This window comes from Callithrix jacchus, chromosome 22 (assembly GCF_049354715.1).
Source record: "Callithrix jacchus isolate 240 chromosome 22, calJac240_pri, whole genome shotgun sequence".
Lineage (NCBI taxonomy): Eukaryota > Metazoa > Chordata > Mammalia > Primates > Cebidae > Callithrix > Callithrix jacchus.
The window spans coordinates 19,575,798-19,597,860 of NC_133523.1; the positions used below are offsets into that span (position 1 = coordinate 19,575,798).

The 22,063-nt window shown below is 42.5% G+C and overlaps 1 protein-coding gene and 2 pseudogenes across 1 annotated transcript in view; 1 reads left to right on the forward strand and 2 right to left on the reverse strand.

Moving 5' to 3' along the window:
• The window catches only part of LOC100409352 (uncharacterized), a 65,132-nt gene extending 53,801 nt beyond the window's left edge, over positions 1–11,331 (reverse strand). Inside the window, 3 exon segments of the mRNA XM_078359597.1 lie at positions 1,430–1,525; positions 2,335–2,461; positions 11,186–11,331. Of these exon segments, the coding sequence (XP_078215723.1) occupies positions 1,430–1,525; positions 2,335–2,461; positions 11,186–11,215 (253 nt within the window). The 5' untranslated portion in view covers positions 11,216–11,331.
• On the forward strand, positions 5,959–6,428 carry LOC118150191 (large ribosomal subunit protein eL34 pseudogene; annotated as a pseudogene).
• A 1,517-nt stretch (positions 11,332–12,848) lies between the features above and the next one.
• On the reverse strand, positions 12,849–15,699 carry LOC108589448 (small ribosomal subunit protein eS12 pseudogene; annotated as a pseudogene).
• Positions 15,700–22,063: the final 6,364 nt, after the last annotated feature.

Sequence of the window (22,063 nt, forward strand, 5' to 3'; positions counted from 1 at the left end):
AAAATATATATATTCAGTGAAAATAAGAAATGGTGGAAATATTTCCATGACTACTTGCTTATACAAGACAAAACCACTGAAAATCACCCAAGAAAAAATATATACAAGACAAGCCATAACCAATATTGAGATCGTATTTATAGATTAACACACTTATATAATATGACTGTGATAGACATATAGCTGATTTATCTTTTAATTAAACCTCACATTGACTTAAAGTGTAGAAACAGGATTGCAAATTGACTAAAATTAAAACACATAAGAAAAAACAAGAAACACAATAAGCCAATGTTAAGAAACCTACACTAAAAAAACCACTAATATGAAACTGCGCAACAATAAAACACATATGTACTCATAATATCTGGTATGCAACATTAATGTACCGTTAAACAATATGTCTAACTACAGCATTTGACTGTAACTGTGTACTCATGAAAGGCAGGTATTTTGAATCATTGGCATGTACTATGTGGCAGTAAAATTTTAGAGAGTATGCAGTGTACTTAAAATATTCTGATGAGAAACTTTTAATAAATTAGCACTAAAAAGAAATGAGTGGCCAGGCGCAGTGGCTCATGTCTGTAAGCCTCACACTTTGGGAGTCCAAGACAGGTAGATCACCTGAGGTTAGGAGTTTGAGACCAGCCTGGCCAACATGGTGAAACCCTGTCTCCAGTAAAAATACAAAAAAATTAGCTGGGTATGATGTTGGGTGCCTGTAATCACAGGTACTTGGGAAGCTGAGGCAGAAGAATTGCTTGAACTTGGGAGGCAGAAGGTTAGCCTGGGCAACAAGAGTGAAACTCTAATTCAAAAAAAAAAGTGATGGATCATCTGAGGTCAGGAGTTTGAGAATGACCTGACCAACATGGAGAAACCTTGTCTATTAAAATACAAAATTAGCTGGGCATCATGGCACATGCCTGTAATCCCAGCTACTTGGGAGGCTGAGGCAGGAGAATCACTTGAACCTGGGAGGCAAAGTTAACGGTGAGCTGAGATCACACCACTGCACTCCAGCCTGGGTGACAAAGCAAGACTCCATGTCAAAAAACAAACAAACAAGCAAATAAAAAAACAAAAAAAAAAGCCAATAGAACAGAGATCACTACTCACACACATTTTATACATGATGCAAAAAGAGAACTCATATGCCATGAAGAGGACTTTGGCTCTCACTGTAAACTTGAAGGAAGATCAATGAAGGAAAAGTAGACTCCTTTGAGAATTTGAAAGCATAAGAGAGAAGATGGCCCTATGTGAGAAAACAACAAGAAAACAAACAAACACCTCAGGCTTCCCAGAAACTATTTGCTTTGGAACACAGCTTCCCAAATCACACTGTAGGGACTGGATTTTCTGTTCTTTTTTTTAATCTTCCAACCTTTCAACTATGTCAACTGTTTTATTCACTCTCACCTACCTGGGGGTGTGGCTGCCATACTGTGTCTCTTCACATTCCAGGGATCTTTTTCTTGCTGCAGACAGGTGATCAAATCTGCCTTAGAGACAGCAATACCTGCTTTATTAAAAATAAATTACATGAATCTTACTCATATGCTCAAATTATCAATCTAGTATCATGCTTAGTAAAGAGGATGTCATAGAATAGTCTAGAAAATTAATCCCAAAATACTATTAATGACAGAAAATTCTTAACATTTAGAAAATATTTTAAATTAGTAGGTTCTTAATTTTACTACCTGGTACTCATGAGTCAAAAATTAGTGGTGGAAAGTAGAATTTTACATAGGGGCAACAATATTTTATACCACTAAATTTCTGAAATTGCCACTACTCTAGAGTGAAGGATACGGACTAACTCAGGAATGTAAAAAGTTCAGGCCAGGCCGGGCACGGTGGCTCATGCCTCTAATCCCAGCACTTTGGGAGGCCGAGGTGGGTGGATCATGAGGTCAAGAGATCAAGACCATCCTGGTCAACGAGGTGAAACCCCGTCTCTACTAAAAATACAAAAAATTAGCTGGGCATAGTGGCACGTGCCTATAATCCCCAGCTACTCAGGATGCTGAGGCAGGAGAATTGCCTGAACCCAGGAGGTGGAGGTTGCAATAAGCCGAGATCGTGCCATTGCATTCCAGTCTGGGTAACAACAGCAAAACTCTGTCTCAAAAAAAAAAAAAAAAAAGTTCAGGCCAAAATAAAACATTTAAGTTGTTTCTACATGGACAATTCCTCAAGATTGTTTGAAAACAGGAATAAGAAATTCATTTATGGAAAGCATAAATTATCAAAAATTATTTTAGAAAAACAGAGAAATGAAACCTTTAGGATATATAAGGAATTGTGTATTAAAGTTATTCTCACCTAAGAAAGCCAGGTTTGCATAGTTCTCTAACATCACTTTTCTATACAAATCTTGCTGAGCAGTGTCCAGGCATTGCCACTCCTCCAGAGAGAATTCTATGGCCACATCCCTAAATGTCAACGACCCCTGAAAAACACACACACACATACACACATACACATTTACAAGTGTTCATGGGTGGAATTTATTAAGTTAAGGTTAAATGAGAGAATAAAGAAAATTGGTTCTGACTTACAGAAATGACTAAAATTATCCAACCATTTTTAACACAGAAACATTATCTAATTTATTCTCTAACTCTGAGAAGAGAATGGTATAAGATCCACAACACCAGTATATATAATACTTTTATGAATAATAAAGTATAAAACTAAAGGCATAAGCACAAACATGTACATTTTTAGTGTTATATTTGCATCACAAAGACAAAAAACATGTTGAATTAGAAGGCACCTTTTATGGCAGGGTGAGGTGGCTCAGACCTGTAATCCCAGCACTTTGGGGGCCAAGGCGGGCAGATCACAAGGTCAGGAGTTTGAGTCCAGCCTGGTCAGCATGGTGAAACCCTGTCTCTACTAAAAATAACAAAAAATTAGCAGGCATGGTGGCAGGCATCTATAGTCCCAGCTACTCAGGCAGCAGTGAGCCAAGATTGTGCTACTGCACTCCAGCCTGGGCGACAGAGCAAGACTCAATCTCAAAAAAAAAAAAAAAAAAAAAAAAAAAGGCACCTCTTACATTTTAATGTGTAAATTAAACTAGAGATCTTGTGCAGATTTTTTTTTCAGAAGGTCTAAAATAAAGTCCAAGTTTCTGAATTTCTTTTTTTCTTTTCCAGTTCCTAAACTCTTTTATTCAATTGTATATAAATTTCTGAATTTCTAACAAGCTCACTAGTAACGCCAATGTGTTTGGCACAAAAAGAGTAATTTCCCAAACATCCAGTAAGTGGAAACAAACATCCTGTGTTTTACCCAGTTATTCTGACCTGTAAACAGGGAGACTTCATTCTCCAAAGACAGAGATATGGGGGGAAAAAAAAAAAAGAAAGAAAAGAAAGAAAGAAAGAAAAGAAAGAAAGAAAGAAAGAAAGAAAAGAAAAGAAAGAAGACAGCTGCCAGATTAAATGTGATGGTTTATGCGCAGCTCTTTTTTAGCTACATAAATAAACTTAATAATGAGGAGAAATACAAGTAACTCTATAGTGAGATATATATTTTAGAGAGCTCTTTAAGTAAATTTTATTTTATTTTTTCTTTTTTTTGAGACAGAGTCTGGCTCTGTCACCAGGTGTCAGGCTGGAGTGCAGTGGCACAATCTCAGCTCACTGCAACCTCTGCCTCCTGGGTTCAAGCAATTCTCCTGCCTCAGCCTCCCGAGTAGCTGGGACTACAGGCATGTGTCACCATGCCCAGCTAATTTTTTGTAGTTTTTAGTAGAGACAGGGTTTCACCATGTTGGCCAGTATGGTCTCAATCTCTTGACCTTGTGATCCACCCACCTCAGCCTCCCAAAGTGCTGAGATTATAGGCGTGAGCCACCACGCCCGGCAACTAAGTAAATTTTAAAACCAACTGCACTAGGACATTTTTTTTTTTTGGTGCTATGACTCAGATACAAACCAAGGTTATTGCGGGCACAGGACAGTGTTTTATGATGTGCTGATGTACGGTGAAGAAAGCATCACTGCTGAGATATTGCCCCTCAAAAAGAAAATTATAGTCTGAATTTAACCATACAGAAAAATCAGTTTTATGCAGCATTCAAGATGCAGATATCTTCTATGTTCTGTAATTTTTAATAACAATTTAAAGTAGTCTTTATCACCCTAGAGAGCAGGTATCTCCCAATAATTTTTGTTTCAGAGCTTTTGTAATAACCGAGCGAGTTAGAAGGAATGCACCATTCACTGAGTTCCAAATTAAGAGTCCTTTTTATTAGCTGTATTAGCCAGACCTCGGCTAATGCTCAAAGTTCTCCTGGCCCCAAGGAAGGGGCTTGATTATCTTTTATACCTTGATTTAGGAAGGGGAGTGGGAGCCTAGCTGAGGCAGAATTTTACTGAAGCAGAACTAGCAAGTTAGATAAGAAGCAGGTAACCAGGGGACAGGAGGTTCCCAGGATTGTTGGTTGCTAAGGGTATTTCCATACAATCACTCAGGGGGATAGCAGGGGGAACTTTCCATACAGTCAATTACCAAGGAAGGGATTCACAATAGCAGACAGACTTGGGAAGCAAGGTGTGGTTACAATGGTTACAGGTGCTGTGAACCACTTTTAACCCTTCAAAGCTCTGAGTGCAGCATGTGACCCAGTAATGCACCTGAGGGGCCTTGGCAGAGAGGGAGAGGCTTGAGAGAGCTTGTCAGGTTTGCAGCTAAGATGGAGTCAGTTAGGCTAACCCAGGTTAGGTTATTACACTTTCAGGGTAATAAATGCCATCCTGTCTAAATAAGCATTTTCTTAATCCTCTTCCACATAGAGCTAATGAATGAAACCTCAACATTACATGTTGTCCATCTTTACTAAGGACCCCAGCTTTCCCCCAATAGGAATCTCGAGTACACACATCTTCCCATGTTCAACAGCAACAAAGGAAACATTTTTAATACTGCAGATAATAAATGCATGATGAGAATTCTGCATGGCATATAAAAAGCCATGATTTAGAAAGTGCAGAGATGGCTCTGTGATTAAGGAGATAAATATTTAGCAAACACCCTTGACTGTCAATGGAATTTTTAAAATTAGTTAAAACAATTCATTAGAACAAAAGAAACACAAGTAGAGAAGTAAAGGTTTGTGGCAACTAAACGCTTGGCACTCCAGGATGCAGAGTGTACACAGCTCTTCATCTGACACGTTTAGCTAAAACAAACAAACAAAAAAAAACAATTCTTTCTCTTTCACCATTTTTGCAAATTCTTTTTCAGATGATGTTCTCTGGAGTAGATACACCAGGATCCTCAGAACATTCCTTTAAAGTGACAGCACCGCTTGTTTACCTGCTAGCCTCATACCCACAGATAAAAGAACTAAGACCTGCAGAAAAGCCCACCCATTTCTGTTCTATATAACAGAAGACTTTCAGGAACGAGCTGCTCCATTAATATAAAAATAGGTGTCTCTATTTCTGTCTTCAGGAATCCACGCCTGCCAAAAATACCAGCAAGTTCTGCTACAGTAATGGAAATACAGGTCACACTGACCTCTCCCTATCAAAACCAAACAGAATAGATCCTGTGACCAAATGTAAAGGTGAAACTTCACTCTCATGAATGTATCTTGAACCCTTCATACTTAATTCTGGTCTCACCTCAGAGTCACATGAAACACAATTAAAACAACATAAATACTTTCACCTAGAAAAATAAACAACCCATGGAAAGGTACAAGTAAAGAGATTTCTGCAAATTGGCCACGTAATCCTAATGAGAAGCCTGGGCTGATAACCACTTAGCTAAGCATTGCCTCTCAAACTTTAATGAGCTCAAAAATCACTTAGTAATGTTGGTCCCACTCTATGTAATGTGATTCTGGAGGTTTGTAAAGGGTCCATGGATGGCTGTTTCAAAGAATTCCCCTGTCAATGCTGATGTGCTCCCCCTGGGTGAGGTGTTAGCATTAGTTAGAGAAAGCAGGCACAGCACAGAGTCCCTTACACTCTTTTCACACCACAAATAATTCTGGTACAAATAAAGACAAGCTACATTCACTCTTTAGGAGACGTTATCTACAGGTACTCAAAATGGTCCAGCATTTCACATACCAATGCAGGCTTCCCTACAATACAGCCTCTAACGAAACTAGGCTGTCCTGAACCCCGGTAAAAGAATTGTTTACCTTTATACCAACCAAAGCACCAAAATTTGAATGTGGTGCATGCCCCGGCAGACTTCGAGGGGTTCATGCCATAAGACCAAAAGTTCTTATGAGATTGTCCAAAACAAAGAAACATGTCAGCAGAGCCTATGGTGGTTCCATGTGTGCTAAATGTGTTTGTGACAGGATCAAGCATGCTTTCCTTACTGAGGAGCAGAAAATCATCATGAAGGTGTTGAAGGTGCAAGAACAGAGTCAGAAAGCTAAATAAAAAATGAAACTTTTTTGAGTAATAAAAATGAAAAGGAGGCCGGGCATGGTGGCTCAAGCCTGTAATCCCAGCACTTTGGGAGGCCGAGGCGGGTGGATCACAAGGTCAAGAGATCGAGACCATCCTGGTCAACATGGTGAAACCCCGTCTCTACTAAAAATACAAAAAATTAGCTGGGCATGGTGACGCGTGCCTGTAATCCCAGCTACTCAGGAGGCTGAGGCAGGAGAATTGCCTGAACCCAGGAGGCGGAGGTTGCGGTGAGCCGAGATCGTGCCATTGCACTCCAGCCTGGGTAACTCCGTCTCAAAAAAAAAAAAAAAAAAAAAAGAAAAGGTTTTTGTTTGTTTAAGATGGCGTCTCACTCTGTCCCCAGGCTGGAGTGCAATGGCATGATCTTGGCTCACTGCAACCTCCACTTCCTGGGTTCAGGTGATTCTCCTGCCTCAGCCTCTCGAGTAGCTGGGACTACAGCCATGTGCCATCATGCCCAGCTAATTTTAGTATTTTTAATAGAGATGGGGTTTCACCATGTTGGCCAGGATGGTACTGATCTCTTGATCTCGTGATCCACAAGCCTCAACCTCCCAAAGTGCTGGGATTACAGGTGTGAGCCACCACGCCTGGCCTAAAAATAAAAGATTTTTATAAAAAGACAAAAAAATCTCCATTCTAAAGTTTCATATTCTTTGCTGGCTCCTTAAAATTTATAGGAAAAACAGAAGGCAGCAATATAAATAACTAAAAGCTAAATATAGACAGATGAAGATCTACAGATAAAGAAATATAAACATAGAAAAAATGTAATATAGTTTAGAGAAAATTTTGTGTTTATATTTACTTGTTTGTGACTTGTGGAGTGACTCCTAGATCTGCAGGAATAGAAACCAAGTTGCTAAACAATGTTTCTGTAAGCATTGGTTTTACTACAAAATTTAAAAACTAAGATCTTGAAATGTATACTTCATTTTTCTTATGTATCTGTTTTTGGGTTTCAGGATATTGTGAGCACCAGCTCTAGAAAGTCAGCACAGTTTACCAGCCAAAACTTGAATCTTTATACATCAGTTTTGTAAGGAAAGTCTCCAGAGTGGGGCCAGACCTAAATAAGGCCTCCAAAAAGGGTGAATCTGATCAGAACTGAGGCAGGGAGAATTTGTTGTCTCTGGGGTATTTCCAGTTCTGTTTTTCCTAAGCTTATCTAAAAACTTAAATTTCAGAGTTTATGTAACTTTAATCTATTTTTTTGCCACTGCTTTGTCAGTTTTATAACATGTACTAATAAGCAATTTAAATCAATCTTTTAAAGTTTTCATTTTCTAGGATAATTTTAGAAGATAAATATGTATTTTTAGAAAAGTAAAAAAAAAAAAACTCTTCCATCCACAAATATCCCTTCAGATAATAACATCAGAAATCACAACAATACTTAAAAAAAAAAGTGGACCGAGTTTTTTATTTGTTTGTTTGGCACACATCTATTCATTGTACCAACCACATGATGTTTAATTCAATCATGTATCCAGTTGCTAGTCTAGACTAAAAGTTTGTGGATAGTAGGGACCATGACTGCTTCATCTATTCTTTGAATGACCATATGTAATGGAAGCAATTAGTTTATCTGTTTGAGTCACCAGACCTCCTCTTTGTCTTTCACCCAAGTACCAGGAAACTTCAGAAACTCTCATCTGGGTACCAACCAAAGTTAGCTCTTGTATCACGGAGAAGACAACACAGGATGACTCCTTTCTCTTACACTGATACAGAAGCAGAATTAATCATTCTTGTCAGCCTGACATAATTCTGCCCTGGACATCTTCAAATGTCTTAAAGACAGCTAGCTGGTTGTGAGAGGATTCCCTGTAACCTAGGGCTGATGGTCGAATGATAACCCACGCTGGAGAAACTCAGGCTGATTCTAAATAGAAAATGGAACTGCCTTGGTGGAGCTCCAGAAGCTGGATCACCTATCCTGATTTTCTAGCTTTTGGGTAAGAAGAAGGACAAGAATATTCTATTCCAATATCATAATTTAAAGGTAGATATAGTTGTGGTCATGGTCCTGAATACTTTGTGGCCTTGATCTTTCAGTCTTAAGATGCTTGTTTACAATTACAGATTCTGTCATCAGCTTCTATTTACACCTGGAGCCTCTCACATAACTGTAGCAGTCACTACACAAGATCTGAAAAGCTTAAAGAGCCGCATTCTCAAAGCGGGGGCTTTAAAATTTCTGTGTTGAGGGCCTGGCACCATTGCTCACGCCTGTAATCCCAGCACTTTGGAGGCTGAGGTGGGTCAGCTATCTGATTTCTGACAAAGCTGATGTAAAGAATGTGAAAAGAACTCCCTACTTAAGAAATGGTGCTGGAACAACTAGTTAGAACTATGTAGAAAATTAAAACTGGTCCCCTTCCTTATACCATATGTAAAAATCAACTCAAGATGAATTAAAGACTTAAATGCAAAACGTATGATTAAAAAAAAAACTGGAAGATAAATAACCTAGAAAATACCATTCTAAGCATAGAAACTAGCAAAGATTTCATGATGAAGATACCAAAAGCAATTGCAGCAAAAGCAAAAATTGACAAATGGAACCAAATTAAACTAAAGAGCTATCTGATTTCTGACAAAGCTGATGTAAAGGAAAATATTAACAGACTAAACAGACAATCAACAAAAATTTTTTTAAAGTTGCAAACTATTTTCTTACAGAGGTTTAATATTCAGAATTAAGACACTTAAATAACTTTACAAGAAAGCAACATACCATCGTATTAAAAAAGTGGGCAAAAAACATGAACAGATGTTTTTGAAAATACAAATATGTAGCTAGCAAAAAAATTTTTTTTTTTTTTGAGACAGAGTTTCACTCTTATTACCCAGGCTGGAGTGCAATGGCACGATCTCGGCTCACCACAACATCCGCCTCCTGGGTTCAAGCAATTCTCCTTCCTCAGCCTCCCGAGTAGCTGGGACTACAGGTTGCGCCACCATGCCCAGCTAAGGTTTTGTATTTTTAGTAGAGATGGGGTTTCACCATGTTGACCAGGATGGTTTCGATCTCTTGACCTAGTGATCCACCCGCCTCGGCCTCCCAAAGTGCTGAGAATATAGGCGTGAGCCACCGCGCCCGGTCTACAAAAATATTTTTTAAAATTCTCATCACATTAGAGAAATGCAAACAAAACAAAACAAAAAACTACAGTGAGATACCATCTCACACCAGTCAGAATGGCTATTATTAAATAGCGAAGTATCCTAGTCACGGCACCAGAAAGAAAAAAAAAGAAAAAAGTGAATAACAGGTCCTGCATGGTGGCTTATGCCTGTAATCCCAGCACTTTGAGAGGCCGAGGCAGGCAGATCACATGGTCAGCAGTTCGAGACCACCCTGGTCTACAGTGGTGAAACCCTGTCTGTACTAAAAAAAAAAAAAATTAGTCAGGTGCAGTGGCTCATGCCTGTAGTCCCAACTACACTTGGGAAGCTGTTGGGGAAAACAGCAAAGGAGAAAGGACTTACAGAGTGCCTACATAAATTGGTTATGAGTAACACATAAACAAGGAACAACAAACTGCAGAAGACTGCAGGAGGCCTCTGAGGAGGAAGGCCTCTCCATGCCTCATCTTCCAGTGCAGGGTGACCTCGGCTCTGTTACCATAAACATTGTGCTCAAGGATGTAAAACCCCTTCGTAGCACTATGATGTAGCCAGACTTGTAGGCTCCTTGTAAGGCCAGCATTCCATCAGCTGTACATAGATAATAAGCTAAAGATAACCACATGTTCTCGTTTTGCGAAACTCCCAAACTGCCACAGTTATCAATCCTTAGGATGACACACCAGTTCTGCTCACTGATTCCCTCCACCATCACTCCACCCCTACCCTATAGATCATAGTGATTGTAATCAATAAATGGTGTGGATGATCAGAGCTCGGGACCTCTGCTGTTTCCTCCAAGTTAATAAAGTGATGTCCCCATGCTCCCACTTTTTCTCTTAATCTTATTTTCATTCCTTCATCACCACCTAACTTGGGGTACCCATGGGTGATGTAGGGCTGGCTTCCTACAGAAAGCCCAGGCAGAAAAATTGCGTGATCCGAGATCACGCCACTGCACTCCAGCCTAGGTGAAGGAGCAAGACTCAGTCTCAAAAAAAAAAAAAAAAAAAAAAAAAAAAAACCACTAACTGTATCTAACCAATTACTAAATTTGGTTTTCTTCATCATGCATTTTATAAAAGACTTGCCTTCAAGCCTCTATTATAGACCACAAACTACAAACCATAGCTGGTGCTCTACAATTCTAGAACCACTCTTTGATTAAATTCTTTAATATTTTTGCAGAGACTCCCATATATTTGTAATAGGAGAAGATAGGAACTGGGAACCCCATGGAACAACTCTGTTCCCATTCATGTACCCGCAGGCCAAGTAGGATTCCCCTGACGACCCTCCCGTGGTCTCTGCACAGTCTGGGAGAGGAGCCGCTTCGGGTGCAAAGCTGCCCAGAAAGTGCTTCAGGCCAGGGCACAGTCAGGGCGCAGAGAAGAGACAGGACATCCGGGGCCGGCTGTTGGCGCAGCCACCACCTTATGGTTGAAGGGGACTGAGGCTGAGCTGGGCAAGGAAAACTCAGGCACAGATTGTGGAGCTGACTGTGGGAAGGCCTGAGTCCCGCCACAACCACTTCCCACCCGTTCCAACCAATCCCTTCCCCTCTCTGGAGATGTGAGACCCAGCACTCTCACCATTTCTAGGCTTCCAGGGGATCCCGGCATCTTAGCTGTGGATCTCCCAATGCCTGCAGGTGACGGGACCACAGAGGCTGGGTTTCTAGGAGCGGAGAACCAGAGGAGTGAAGACCGGACCTGGAGCTCCGGCTGCTGTGAGAGACAAAGGGCCCGCCACATCCCGGAAGCTGTCTGTCACTCCAGCTGCCTACCTGATTGGACTGTTCACAGCCAAGCGTCGCTGATTGGATAACGTTTAAAACCCCACCCTCTCAGGCCCTGAGTGACAGAAGATGTGATCAGATGGCGGACTGAAGAGTGACAGCTTAGGCTGCTGTCTGTTCAGGCAGGGCTTCCTCCCTTAACTGAGCTAGGCCCACCACAGAGCGTATTTGCATTCAACCTTGTGTATAAGGTCATATGCATTTGTAAATAGTATATCATATGGCTATACATAAATGAAAAGAATATAATAACAAATGTTTTACATTTTCAGCTTTTTTTTTTCCCGTGGCCAGGCACCATTGCTCACACCTGTAATCCCAGCTCTTGGGGAGGCAGGGGCAGGTGGATCACGAGGTCAGCATGGCCAGGATGGTGAAACCCCATCTCTACTAAAAAATACGAAAATTAGCCGGGCATGGTGGCATATGCCTGTAATCTCAGCTACTCAGGAGGCTGAGGTAGAAAATTGCTTGAACCCGGGAGTAGGAGGTTGCCTTAAGAAACCTAATGTCCAGGGAGGAAATTCTGCAAGGCTGAGCAGGAACAATGGTTGCAGATTGCATGTTACAGGGGGAAAGCAGTTAGTTGAGGCAGGAAAATGTTTCACTTCTTTCTATAGTCACATGATTACTTGTGGTTACCTCAAACTTTCTGGCTTCTGGGGACCATCCAAAGGTGTATGTGTGGGTCACCAAGGTTATAATGGCCAGGCTTGGACTCGGAGGCCTACCGTTGGCTTATGGTTCTTTGAACAGGCAGCCTGAGATTTTAAAAAGGAGGGAATCATCTGACATAAAATGTGAGCTACATGTAAATTTTGAATTTTCTAGTAGCCAAACTTTAAAATGAAACAAGGGGCCAGGTGTGGTGGCTCATGCCTGCAATCACAGCACTTTGGAAGGCCTAGGCGGGTGGATTACGAGGTCAGGAGTTTGAGACCAGCCTGGCTAACATGGTGAAACCCCGTCTCTACTAAAAATACAAAAGTTAGCCAGACACGGTGGCAGGCCTCTGTAATCCCAGCTACTCAGGAGGCTGAGGCGGGAGAATTGCTTGAACCCGAGAGGCAGATATTGCAGTGAGCAGAGATTGTACTGCTATACTGCAGCCTGGGCAAACAGAGCAAGACTCCCTCTCAAAGAAAAAAAAAGAAGAAAAAAAAGAAAACAGGGGGCCAGCACCATGGCTAACGCCTGTAATCCCAGGACTTTAGGCAACTAAGGTGGGCAGATCAAGAAGTCAAGAGATTGAGACCATGTTGATCAACATGGTGACATCTCTACTGAAAAAATACAAAAATAAGCTTGGCATGGTGGCGCACACCTCTATTCTTAGCTCCTGGAGAGGCTGAGGCAGGAGAATTGCTTGAACCTGGTAGGCAGAGGTTGCAGTGAGCCAAGATTATGCCGCTGCACTCCAGCTTGGCTACAGAGTAAACTCCATCTCAAAAGCAAACAAACAAAAACTAACAAGAAACAGGTTGAATTCATTGTAACAATGTAATTAGCCTCATATATCCAAATATTATCATTTTAATGTGTAAGGAATATGTAATTATTAATTAAGTATATAAGTATTTGCAGTATTTTTTTGAGACAGAATTTTGTTCTGTTTGCCTAGGCTGCAGTGCAATGGAAAGATCTCGGTTCACCACAACCTCTGCCTCCAGGGTTCAAGTGATTCTCCTGCCTTAGCCTCCCATGTACCTGGGATTACAGGTGACCGCCACCAAGCGCAGCTAATTTTTTATATTTTTTAGAAGCGGGAGTTTCATCATGTTGGCAGACTGTTCTCGAATTCCTGACCTAGGGTGACCCACCATCCTCAGCCTCCCAAAGTACTGGCAGGTGTGAGGCACTGTGCCTCACCTGTGGCTCACATTTTATTTCAAAGGATTGCCTCCTTTTTAAAATCTCAGGCTGCCTGCTCAAAGGACCAGAAGCCAGGAAGGTCATAAAATTTAAAATTTTAGAATAATGGTTATTCTATTCTTTTATTTTGTGAATAGCCATATAGCATGTTATTTACAAGTGCATATGACCTTATACACAAGGTTAAAGGCAAACACCCTCTGGGGTGGGCTTGGAGCAACCCAGGGAGGAAGCTCTGCCTAATAAGGCTGCAGCCTAGGCTGTCACTCTTCATTCAACCCAGTGCTGATCACATCTGTCACTCAGGACCTAAAGGGGTGGGTCTTACACATTATCCTGTAAGGGACTCTGAGCTGGGATAGTTCAGACACGCAGCTGGAGGGGATAGGTGGCTTCCGGGTTTTGCAGGGCCTTTGTCTCTCGATGCAGCCTGAACTCCAGGTCTCATCTTCACTGCTCTGTGTCCTCTGCCCCTAGAGGCCCAGCCTCCGTGGCCCTGTGACCTGCAGGTATTTGGAGATCCACAGCTAAGATGCCAGGAATCCCTGGAAGTCTAGACATAGTGAGAGTGCCCAGTCAGACATCCTGAAAGAGGGGAAGGGGCTGGCTGGAACCAGTGGGAAGTGGCTGTGGTGGGATTCAGGACTCCCTGCAGTCAGCTCCACAATCTGCTCCCCTAATTCTCCGTGCCCAGCTCAGCCATAGTCCCTTTCAATCATAAGACTGCAGCTGTGCTGACAGCAGGGATCCTGGGCATCCTGTCTCTTCACTGAGTAGTGACTATGCCTTGTCCTGGAGCCCTCTCTGGGCAGCTCTGCATCCTCAGTGCCGAGTCTCTCCCAGATTGTGCAGGGATCATTGGAGGGTCCTCAGGGGAGAATCCTGACTTGGTGTGTGGGTTTACGAATAGGAAGAGCTTTGGTCTGTGAGGTTCACAGTTTTTATTTTCTCCTATTAAAAATCTGAGGCTGCCGGGCGCGGTGGCTCACGCCTATAATCCCAGCACTTTGGGAGGCTGAGGCGGGTGGATCACGAGGTCAAGAGCTCGAGAACATCCTGGTCAACAAGGTGAAACCCCGTCTCTACTAAAAATACAAAAATTAGCTGGGCGTGGTGGTGCGTGCCTGTAGTCCCAGCTACTCAGGAGGCTGAGGCAGGAGAATTGCTTGAACCCAGGAGGCGGAGGTTGCGGTGAGCTGAGATTGTGCAGTTGCATTCCAGTCTGGGTAACAACAGCAAAACTCCATTTAAAAAAAAAAAAGCCTGGCCCAGGTGAGATGGTGCAAGAACTTGCAAAGTAAAATGCACCTGGGACATAATGTAGTGTCTCCTGAGAGAGTGGTTATTGAGCATTTAAGGTGAGCAGAATGGGGTGGGTGAATATCTCAAGTGATTGGATGGCCCAACTTGACAAATGAATCAGATGCATCTGTTTCCTAATTAGCTTGACCACTCCCTGGATTTGTCACCTTGAAAAAATTTGTTGATTTTCTTTGCCTTTCATTATTTAACTGTAACTTGCATTTCATTAGGACTTGAAAGGTAAGAAAATATTAACAAAGGGCATAAAACAGGTAGGTTTCAGAAAAAAATTAACATCTAATCATGTCTTATTTGTGAGAAATTCTCATTTTCCTTTTTTTTCTTTCTCTTTTTGGAGATGGAGTCTCTTTCTGTCACCCAGGCTGGAGTGCAGTGGCACGATCTCAGCTCAGGGCAACCTTTGCCTCCTGAGTTCAAGCAATTCTCCTGCCTCAGCCTGTGAAGTAGCTGGGACTGCAGGCTCACGCCACCATGCTCAGCTAATTTTTCGTATTTTAGTAGAGACAGGGTTTTGCCGTGTTGCCCGGGCTGGTCTTGAACTCCTGAGCTCAGGCAATCTGCCTAGTTCAGCATCCCAAAGTGCTAGGATTACAGGAGTGAGTCACTGTACACGACCACTTTTTTCTTTCTTAGATAGAGTACGTTTAGAAATTTTCTCAGCTGTATATTTTTGTGAATATATATATAGTGTGTGTGTGTGAGCCACGGATTTATTTCTTCATTTCTTGCACTTGAAATACTCTCCGATATCATCCTTGGCCTGAGACTCCTTGCGATAGTCCTTAACTACTACACAACTGCAACTAACCCTTTACGAGGTTTCCCCTCTCCATCAGTTTTACAAAGTCTTACCCATCCCCCTGGTTTCTTGTTGTCATCAACCTTAATTCGGTTGATTTGGTGCTCAACACAAAGGGCCTCCACCAACTTGACAGACATAGACTCGTTACAGTTGGATGTAAGCACACAAAGATGGGCTTGGCACTTGTCTAAGGCTTTGACAGGTTTGTGAATTCCACGTGCTAGGCCATGGTGGATGAGGGCGGTCTTCAGCACCTCTTGTAAAGCAGTATTAATGTTTATTACATCTCCAGCAGCAATGATTGTTTTTGGTCATGGCAGTGGGTTATGGGTAAAGCCAAATCTTGAACGCACCCGAGCTTCTGCCTCCGCATTACTTGACAATGGCAGCATATATATTTTAAATGAAATCTCTCTCTTGTCGCCCAGACTGGAGTGCAATCGCATGATCTCAGCTCACTGCAACCTCTCCCTCCCGGGTTCAAGCAATTATCCTGCCTCACTTTCTCGAGTAGTTGGAATTGCGGGTGGGCACACCATCATGCCCAACTAATTTTTGTATTTATAGTAGAGAACAGGTTTTTGCCGTGTTGGCCAGGCTCTTCTCGAATTCCTGATCTCAAACGATTTACCTCCCTTGGCCTCCCAACGTGCTGGGATTACAGGTGTGAGCCGCCAGGCCCAGTCTATGATATTTTATACATATATTTTATATCTATATATTTTTAAGCGTAATTATATATATATATATATATATGAAATATGTAGTGCATATGACCTTAAACACAAGGTTAAGGCAAACACCCTCTGTCTCTCTCTGGAACCCAGGCTGGAGTGCAGTGGCGCAATCTTGGCTTACTGCAAACTTCACTTCCCACATTCAAGCAATTCTGCCTCAATCTCTCAAGTAGCTCGGATTACACGCGCACAGCACCACACCTGGCTAATTTTTGTATATTTAGTAGAAGCAGGGTTTCACCATGCTGGTCAGGCTGTTCTTGAACTCCTGACCTTGTGTTCCGTCCACCTCAGCCTCCCAAAGTGCTGATTACAGGCAGGTGCAACCATGCCAAGCCTACATGAGTAAGTTCTTTAGTGGTGATCTGTGAGATTTTGGTGCACTCATCAGTGGAGCATTACGCACTGCACCATATTTGTAGTCTTTTATCCCTCACCCCTTCCCACTCTTTCCTCCAAGTCCCCAAAGTCCACTGTATCATTTTTATGCCTTTGCATACTCATAGCTTAGCCCCCACACATCAGAACGTACCATGTTTGGTTTTCTATTCCAGAGATAATTACTGAGAGTAATAGTCCCCAGTCTCATCCAGGTCACTGCAAATGCTGTTCATTCATTATTTTATGGCTGCGTACTATTCCAGCATATATATATGTGAGTGTGTGTGTGTGTGTGTGTGTGTGTGTGTATACCACAGTTTCTTTATCTACTCATTGATCGATGGGCATTTGAGTTGGTTCCACGATTTTGCTATTGTGAATTGTGCCAGTATAACTATGCATGTACAAGTATCTTTTTCCAATAATGATTTAACCCTAACCCTAACCCAGTAGTGGGATTGCTGGATGAAATACTGGTTCTACTTTTAGTTCTTTAACGAATCTCCACACTGTTTTGCACAGAGACTTTTTTAGCTTACATTCCCATCAGCAGTGTAAAAGTGCTCCCTGTTCACCACATCCATGCCAACATCTACTAATTTTTTACTTTTTGATCCTGTCCTTTCTTGCAGGAGTAAGATGGTTTCGCATGGTGGTTTTAATTAGCATTTCCATTACTGCTGTTGACTATTTTAAAAATAGATTTGTTGGCCATTTGTATATCTTCTTTTGAGAATTATATATTTATATAATTAGTCCAGTTTTTGATGTGATCGTTTGTTTCGGACTGATTTGAGTTTCTTATAGACTCTGGATATTAGTTCTTTGTCAGATGTCTAGAATGTGAAGATTTTTTCCCACTCTGTGAGTTGCCTGTTTACTCTGCTGACTGTTCCTTTTGCTATGCAAAAAGTCTTTTTTTTTTTTTTTAGACAGAGTCTCTCCTTGTCACCCAGTCTGAAGTGCGATGGCGCGATCTCGGCTCACCGCCACCTCTGCCTCCTGGGTTCAAGTGATTCTCCTGCTTCAGCCTCCTGAGTAGCTGAGATTACAGGCATGTGCGACCACACTGGCTAATTTTGTATTTTTGGTTGGGACGAGATTTCTCCACGTTGGTCAGTCTTGTCCGGAAATCCTGACCTCAGGAGATCTACTGCCTTGGCCTTTCAAAGTGCTGGGATTACAGATGTGAGCCATGGTGCCCAGCCTGTTTTTTGATATTTTTCATATTTTTTATTGTTTTCCTCATTTTTTCTCATCTTCAGTAGTTGTCTGTGTTCTTGTTTCACTCATTGTGTAGTATTTAATTTATTTTAAGGTTAAAAAAATTATACCTCTTTATATTGTTTTTTGTTGTAGTTTTGTTGTTGTTTTTGATTTGGAGTTTCACTCTTGTTGCCCAGGCTGGAGTGCAATGGTGCGATCTCAGCTCACCACAACTTTTGCCTCCTTGGTTCAGGCGAGTCTCCTGCCTCAGCCTCCCAAGTAGCTGGGATTACAGGCCTGTGCCACCATGGCCGGCTAATTTTGTAATTTTAGTAGAGACGGGTTTCTCCTTCTTGGTCAGGCTGGTCTCAAACTCCCAACCTCAGGTGATCTGGCCACCTCGGCCTCTCAAAGTGTGATAAATGTGTCAAAGTCTCTCATAAATATTCAAATTAAAAGCCAGTATCACCCTAATGCCCAAATTAGGAAATGACATAGCAACAACAACCCAAAAAAATACAGACCAATATTCCTTATAAACATACATGCAATCCTGGAGACGGCGGCCGGAGTGAGCCAAGATTGTGCCATTGCACTCAAGCCTAGCGACAAAGTGAGACTCCCTCTCAAAACAACAACAGTAAAAAAAGCTGAAATTTTAAAACATGTTATTATTTTCATTTGTGTATAGCCATATAATATATATTTGCAAATGCATATAACCTTATTTATACACAAGGTTGAATGCAAATACCCTCTTGAGTAGGCCTGGCTCAGGCCTCCTGGCTCAGCTCCGGGAGGAAGCCCTGCCTGAAAAGACTGCAGCCTAGGCTGTCACTCTTTCTTGATTCAGCCCAGCACCTAACCACATCTTCTGTCACTCAGGGTCTGAGGGGGTGGGATTGTAAACGTTATCCAATGAACGACTTGCTGGGAACTGTCCAATCAGACACGTAGCTGGAGCGAACAGGCGGGATTCCGGGACGTGGCGGGTTTTTTGTCTCTCGCTGCAGCTGGAGCTCTAGATTTTCTCTTTGGTGCTCTGTGTTCTCTGCTTCAAGAGGCCCAGCGTCTGTGGCCCTGTGACCTGCAGGTATTTGGGATCCACAGCTAAGACGCGGGACCCGCTGGAAGCCTAGAAATGGTGAGAGTGCCGGGTGCGTCAGACCGAGAGAGGGGAAGCGCTTGGTTGGAACCCGTGGGAAGCGGCTGTGGTAGGATTCAGACCTCTCCCGCGGTCGGCTCCACAATTTGCGCCCAGTTCTCCTGACGCAGCTCGGCCTCAGTGTCCTTCAGCCACAAGATGGCGGCTGCACTGACAGCAGGGCCCCGGGCGTCCTGTCTCTTCTCTCCCAGTGACTGTGCCCTGGTCTGGAGCCCTCTTTGAGCAGCTTTGCACCCGCAGCCGCGTCTCTCTCAGATTGTGCAGGGATCACGGGAGGGTCGTCAGGGGAGAATCCTGACTTGGGGTGTGAGTTCATGAATGGGAACAGCTTTGGTCCGTGGGGTACCCAGTTCCTATTTTCTCCTATTAAAAATTTATGGGAGCCACTGCAGAAATATTAAAGAATTTAATCAAACGGTGGTTCTAGAACTGTAGCGCACCCAGCTATAGTTTGTAGTTTGTGGTCTATGGGAGAGGCTTGAAGCAAAGTCTTTATAAAATGCATGATGAAGAAAACCAAATTAGTAATTGGTTAGGTGCGGCTGCGTGGTATCCTAATTTGTACATTAAAGGTGAAAATTTCCTGGTTATGTAATCGAGCTTAAGTGGCAGATTATAGTTGCTGAAGCCTAAATTTTGTTTCTCTGAATGTAGTAATTAAAAATAATGCGCCTGAGTTACTTTGCTGTTGTTGTGTGTGTGTTTTGTTTTTTGAGAGGGAGTCTCACCCTGTCGCCCAGGCTGGAGTGTAATGGCGCTAGGCTCACTGCAAGCTCTACCTCCTGGGTTCAAATGATTGTCCTGACTCAGCCACTGCAAAAAAGAGTTTATTAAAGGCCCAGTTAGTTTTTTCTGGAGAGTCTCCCTTGCACATGTCCCAGGCTGCTCACTCCAGTCATGGAAGAAGCCTTTCTGCTGAGAGAAGCTGCAGAACCCCGGAAAGCCACAGGCAGATGCAGTTAAGGTCAGACAAAAGGGAACTGGGAGGATCTTACTGACAATGAGGTTGTTATTGCTTTAAGACAGTTTCTATGCAAAGATGGCGGCACCGCGGTTGCTGGAGTCAGACCTGCCAAGTGCCGTGACACTTCTAAAAAATCTCCAGGAGCAAGTGATGGCTGTAACTGCACAGGTACAATCACTGACAAAAAAAGTTCAAGCTGGTGCCTATCCTACAGAAAAGGGTCTCAGCTTCTTGGAAGTGAAAGACCAGCTGCTGCTCATGTACCTTATGGATTTGACCCACCTCATTCATCAGAGAGATGCAAATCAAAACCACATTGAGATACCATCTCACGCCAGTTAGAATGGCGATCATTAAAAAATCTGGAGACAACAGATGCTGGAGAGGATGAGGAGAAAAAGGAACACTTTTACACTATTGGTGGGAGTGTAAATTAGTTCAACCATTGTGGAAGACAGTGTGGCAATTCCTCAAGGCCTTAGAAATAGAAATTCCATTTAACCCAGCAATCCCATTATTGGGTATATATCCAAAGGACTATAAATGGTTCTACTATAAGGACACATGCACACGAATGTTCATTGCAGCACTGTTTACAATAGCAAAGACCTGGAATCAACCCAAATGCCCATTGATGATAGACTGGATTGGGAAAATGTGGCACATATACACCATGGAATATTATGCAGCAATCAGAAATGATGAGTTTCTGTTGTTTGTAGGAACATGGATGAATCTGGAGAACATCATTCTCAGCAAACTGACACAAGAACAGAAAATGAAATACCGCATATTCTCACTTATAGGCGGGTGATGAAAAATGAGAACACATGGACACAGGGAGGGGAGTACTAAACACTGGGGTCTATTGGGAAGAAAAGGGGAGGGCCAGCGGGGATGGGGGAGCTGGGAAGGGATAGCCTGGGGAGAAATGCCAAATGTGGGTGAAGGGGAGAAAGGAAGCAAAACACACTGCCATGTGTGTACCTATGCAACTGTCTTGCATGTTCTGCACATGTACCCCAAAACCTAAAATGCAATAAAAAATTAAAAAAAAAAAAAAAAAAAAAAGACAGTTTCTAGGCCGGGTGCAGTGGCTCACGCCTGTAGTCCCAGCACTTTGGGAGGCCAAGGCTGGTGGATCACAAGGTCAAGAGATCGAGACCATCCTGGTCAACATGGTGAAACCCCGTCTCTACTAATAATACAAAAAATTAGCTGGGCATAGTGGTGCACGCCTGTAATCCCAGCTACTCAGGAGACTGAGGCAGGAGAATTGCCGGAACCCAGGAGGTGGAGGTTGCCGTGAGCCGAGATCACGCCATTGCACTCCAGCCTGGGTAACAAGAGCGAAACTCCATCTCAAAAAAAGAAGTTTCTAGACTTTGTAATATATAACAAAGTTAGAGTTCTGTTAAAAATTTGAATTCAGAGCCAGGTGCAGTGGCTCATGCCTGTAATTGTAATATTTTCTATCCATAGCATAAAATGGTTTTCCATTTGTTTGTGTCATCTGACTTCTCTAAGCAGTATTTTGTCAGTCTTGTCATAGAAAGCTTTTGCCTCTCTGGTTTGCTGTATTCCTAGATATTCTTTTCTTTTCGTGGCAATTTTTTAGTTAAATAAATTTGACTCTGAAGTATTTATTTTCTTAAAAATAGCTGTGGTAGCCAGCGCAGTGGCTCACGCCTCTAATCCCAGCACTTTGGGAGGTGAGCTAGGTGGATCATGAGGTCAAGAGTTTTTTGTTTTGTTTTTTGTTTTTTTGAGACGGAGTTTCACTCCTGTTACCCAGGCTGGAGTGCAATGGCGCAATCTTGGCTCACCACAACCTCCGCCTTCTGGGTTCAGGCAATTCTCCTGCCTCAGCCTCCTGAGTAGCTGGAACTACAGGCACGTGCCAGCATGCCCAGCTAATTTTTTGTATTTTTAGTAGAGATGGGGTTTCACCTTGTTGACCAGGATGGTCTCCATCTGTTGACCTCATGATCCACCCGTCTCAGCCTCCCAAAGTGCTGGGATTATAGGCCTGAGCCACTGCGCCCACCCTAGTTGGTATGTTTTTTATTACTAATTCAATTTCATTATATATTTTATATATTTTTACCCTGCTCAAGAGTTGTTTCTTCCTGGTTCAATCTTGGAGAGTTGTGTGTCTCCAGGACATATTTTCTCCAAATTCTCTAGTTTGCAGGCATAGTGATGTTCATAGCAGTCTCTGA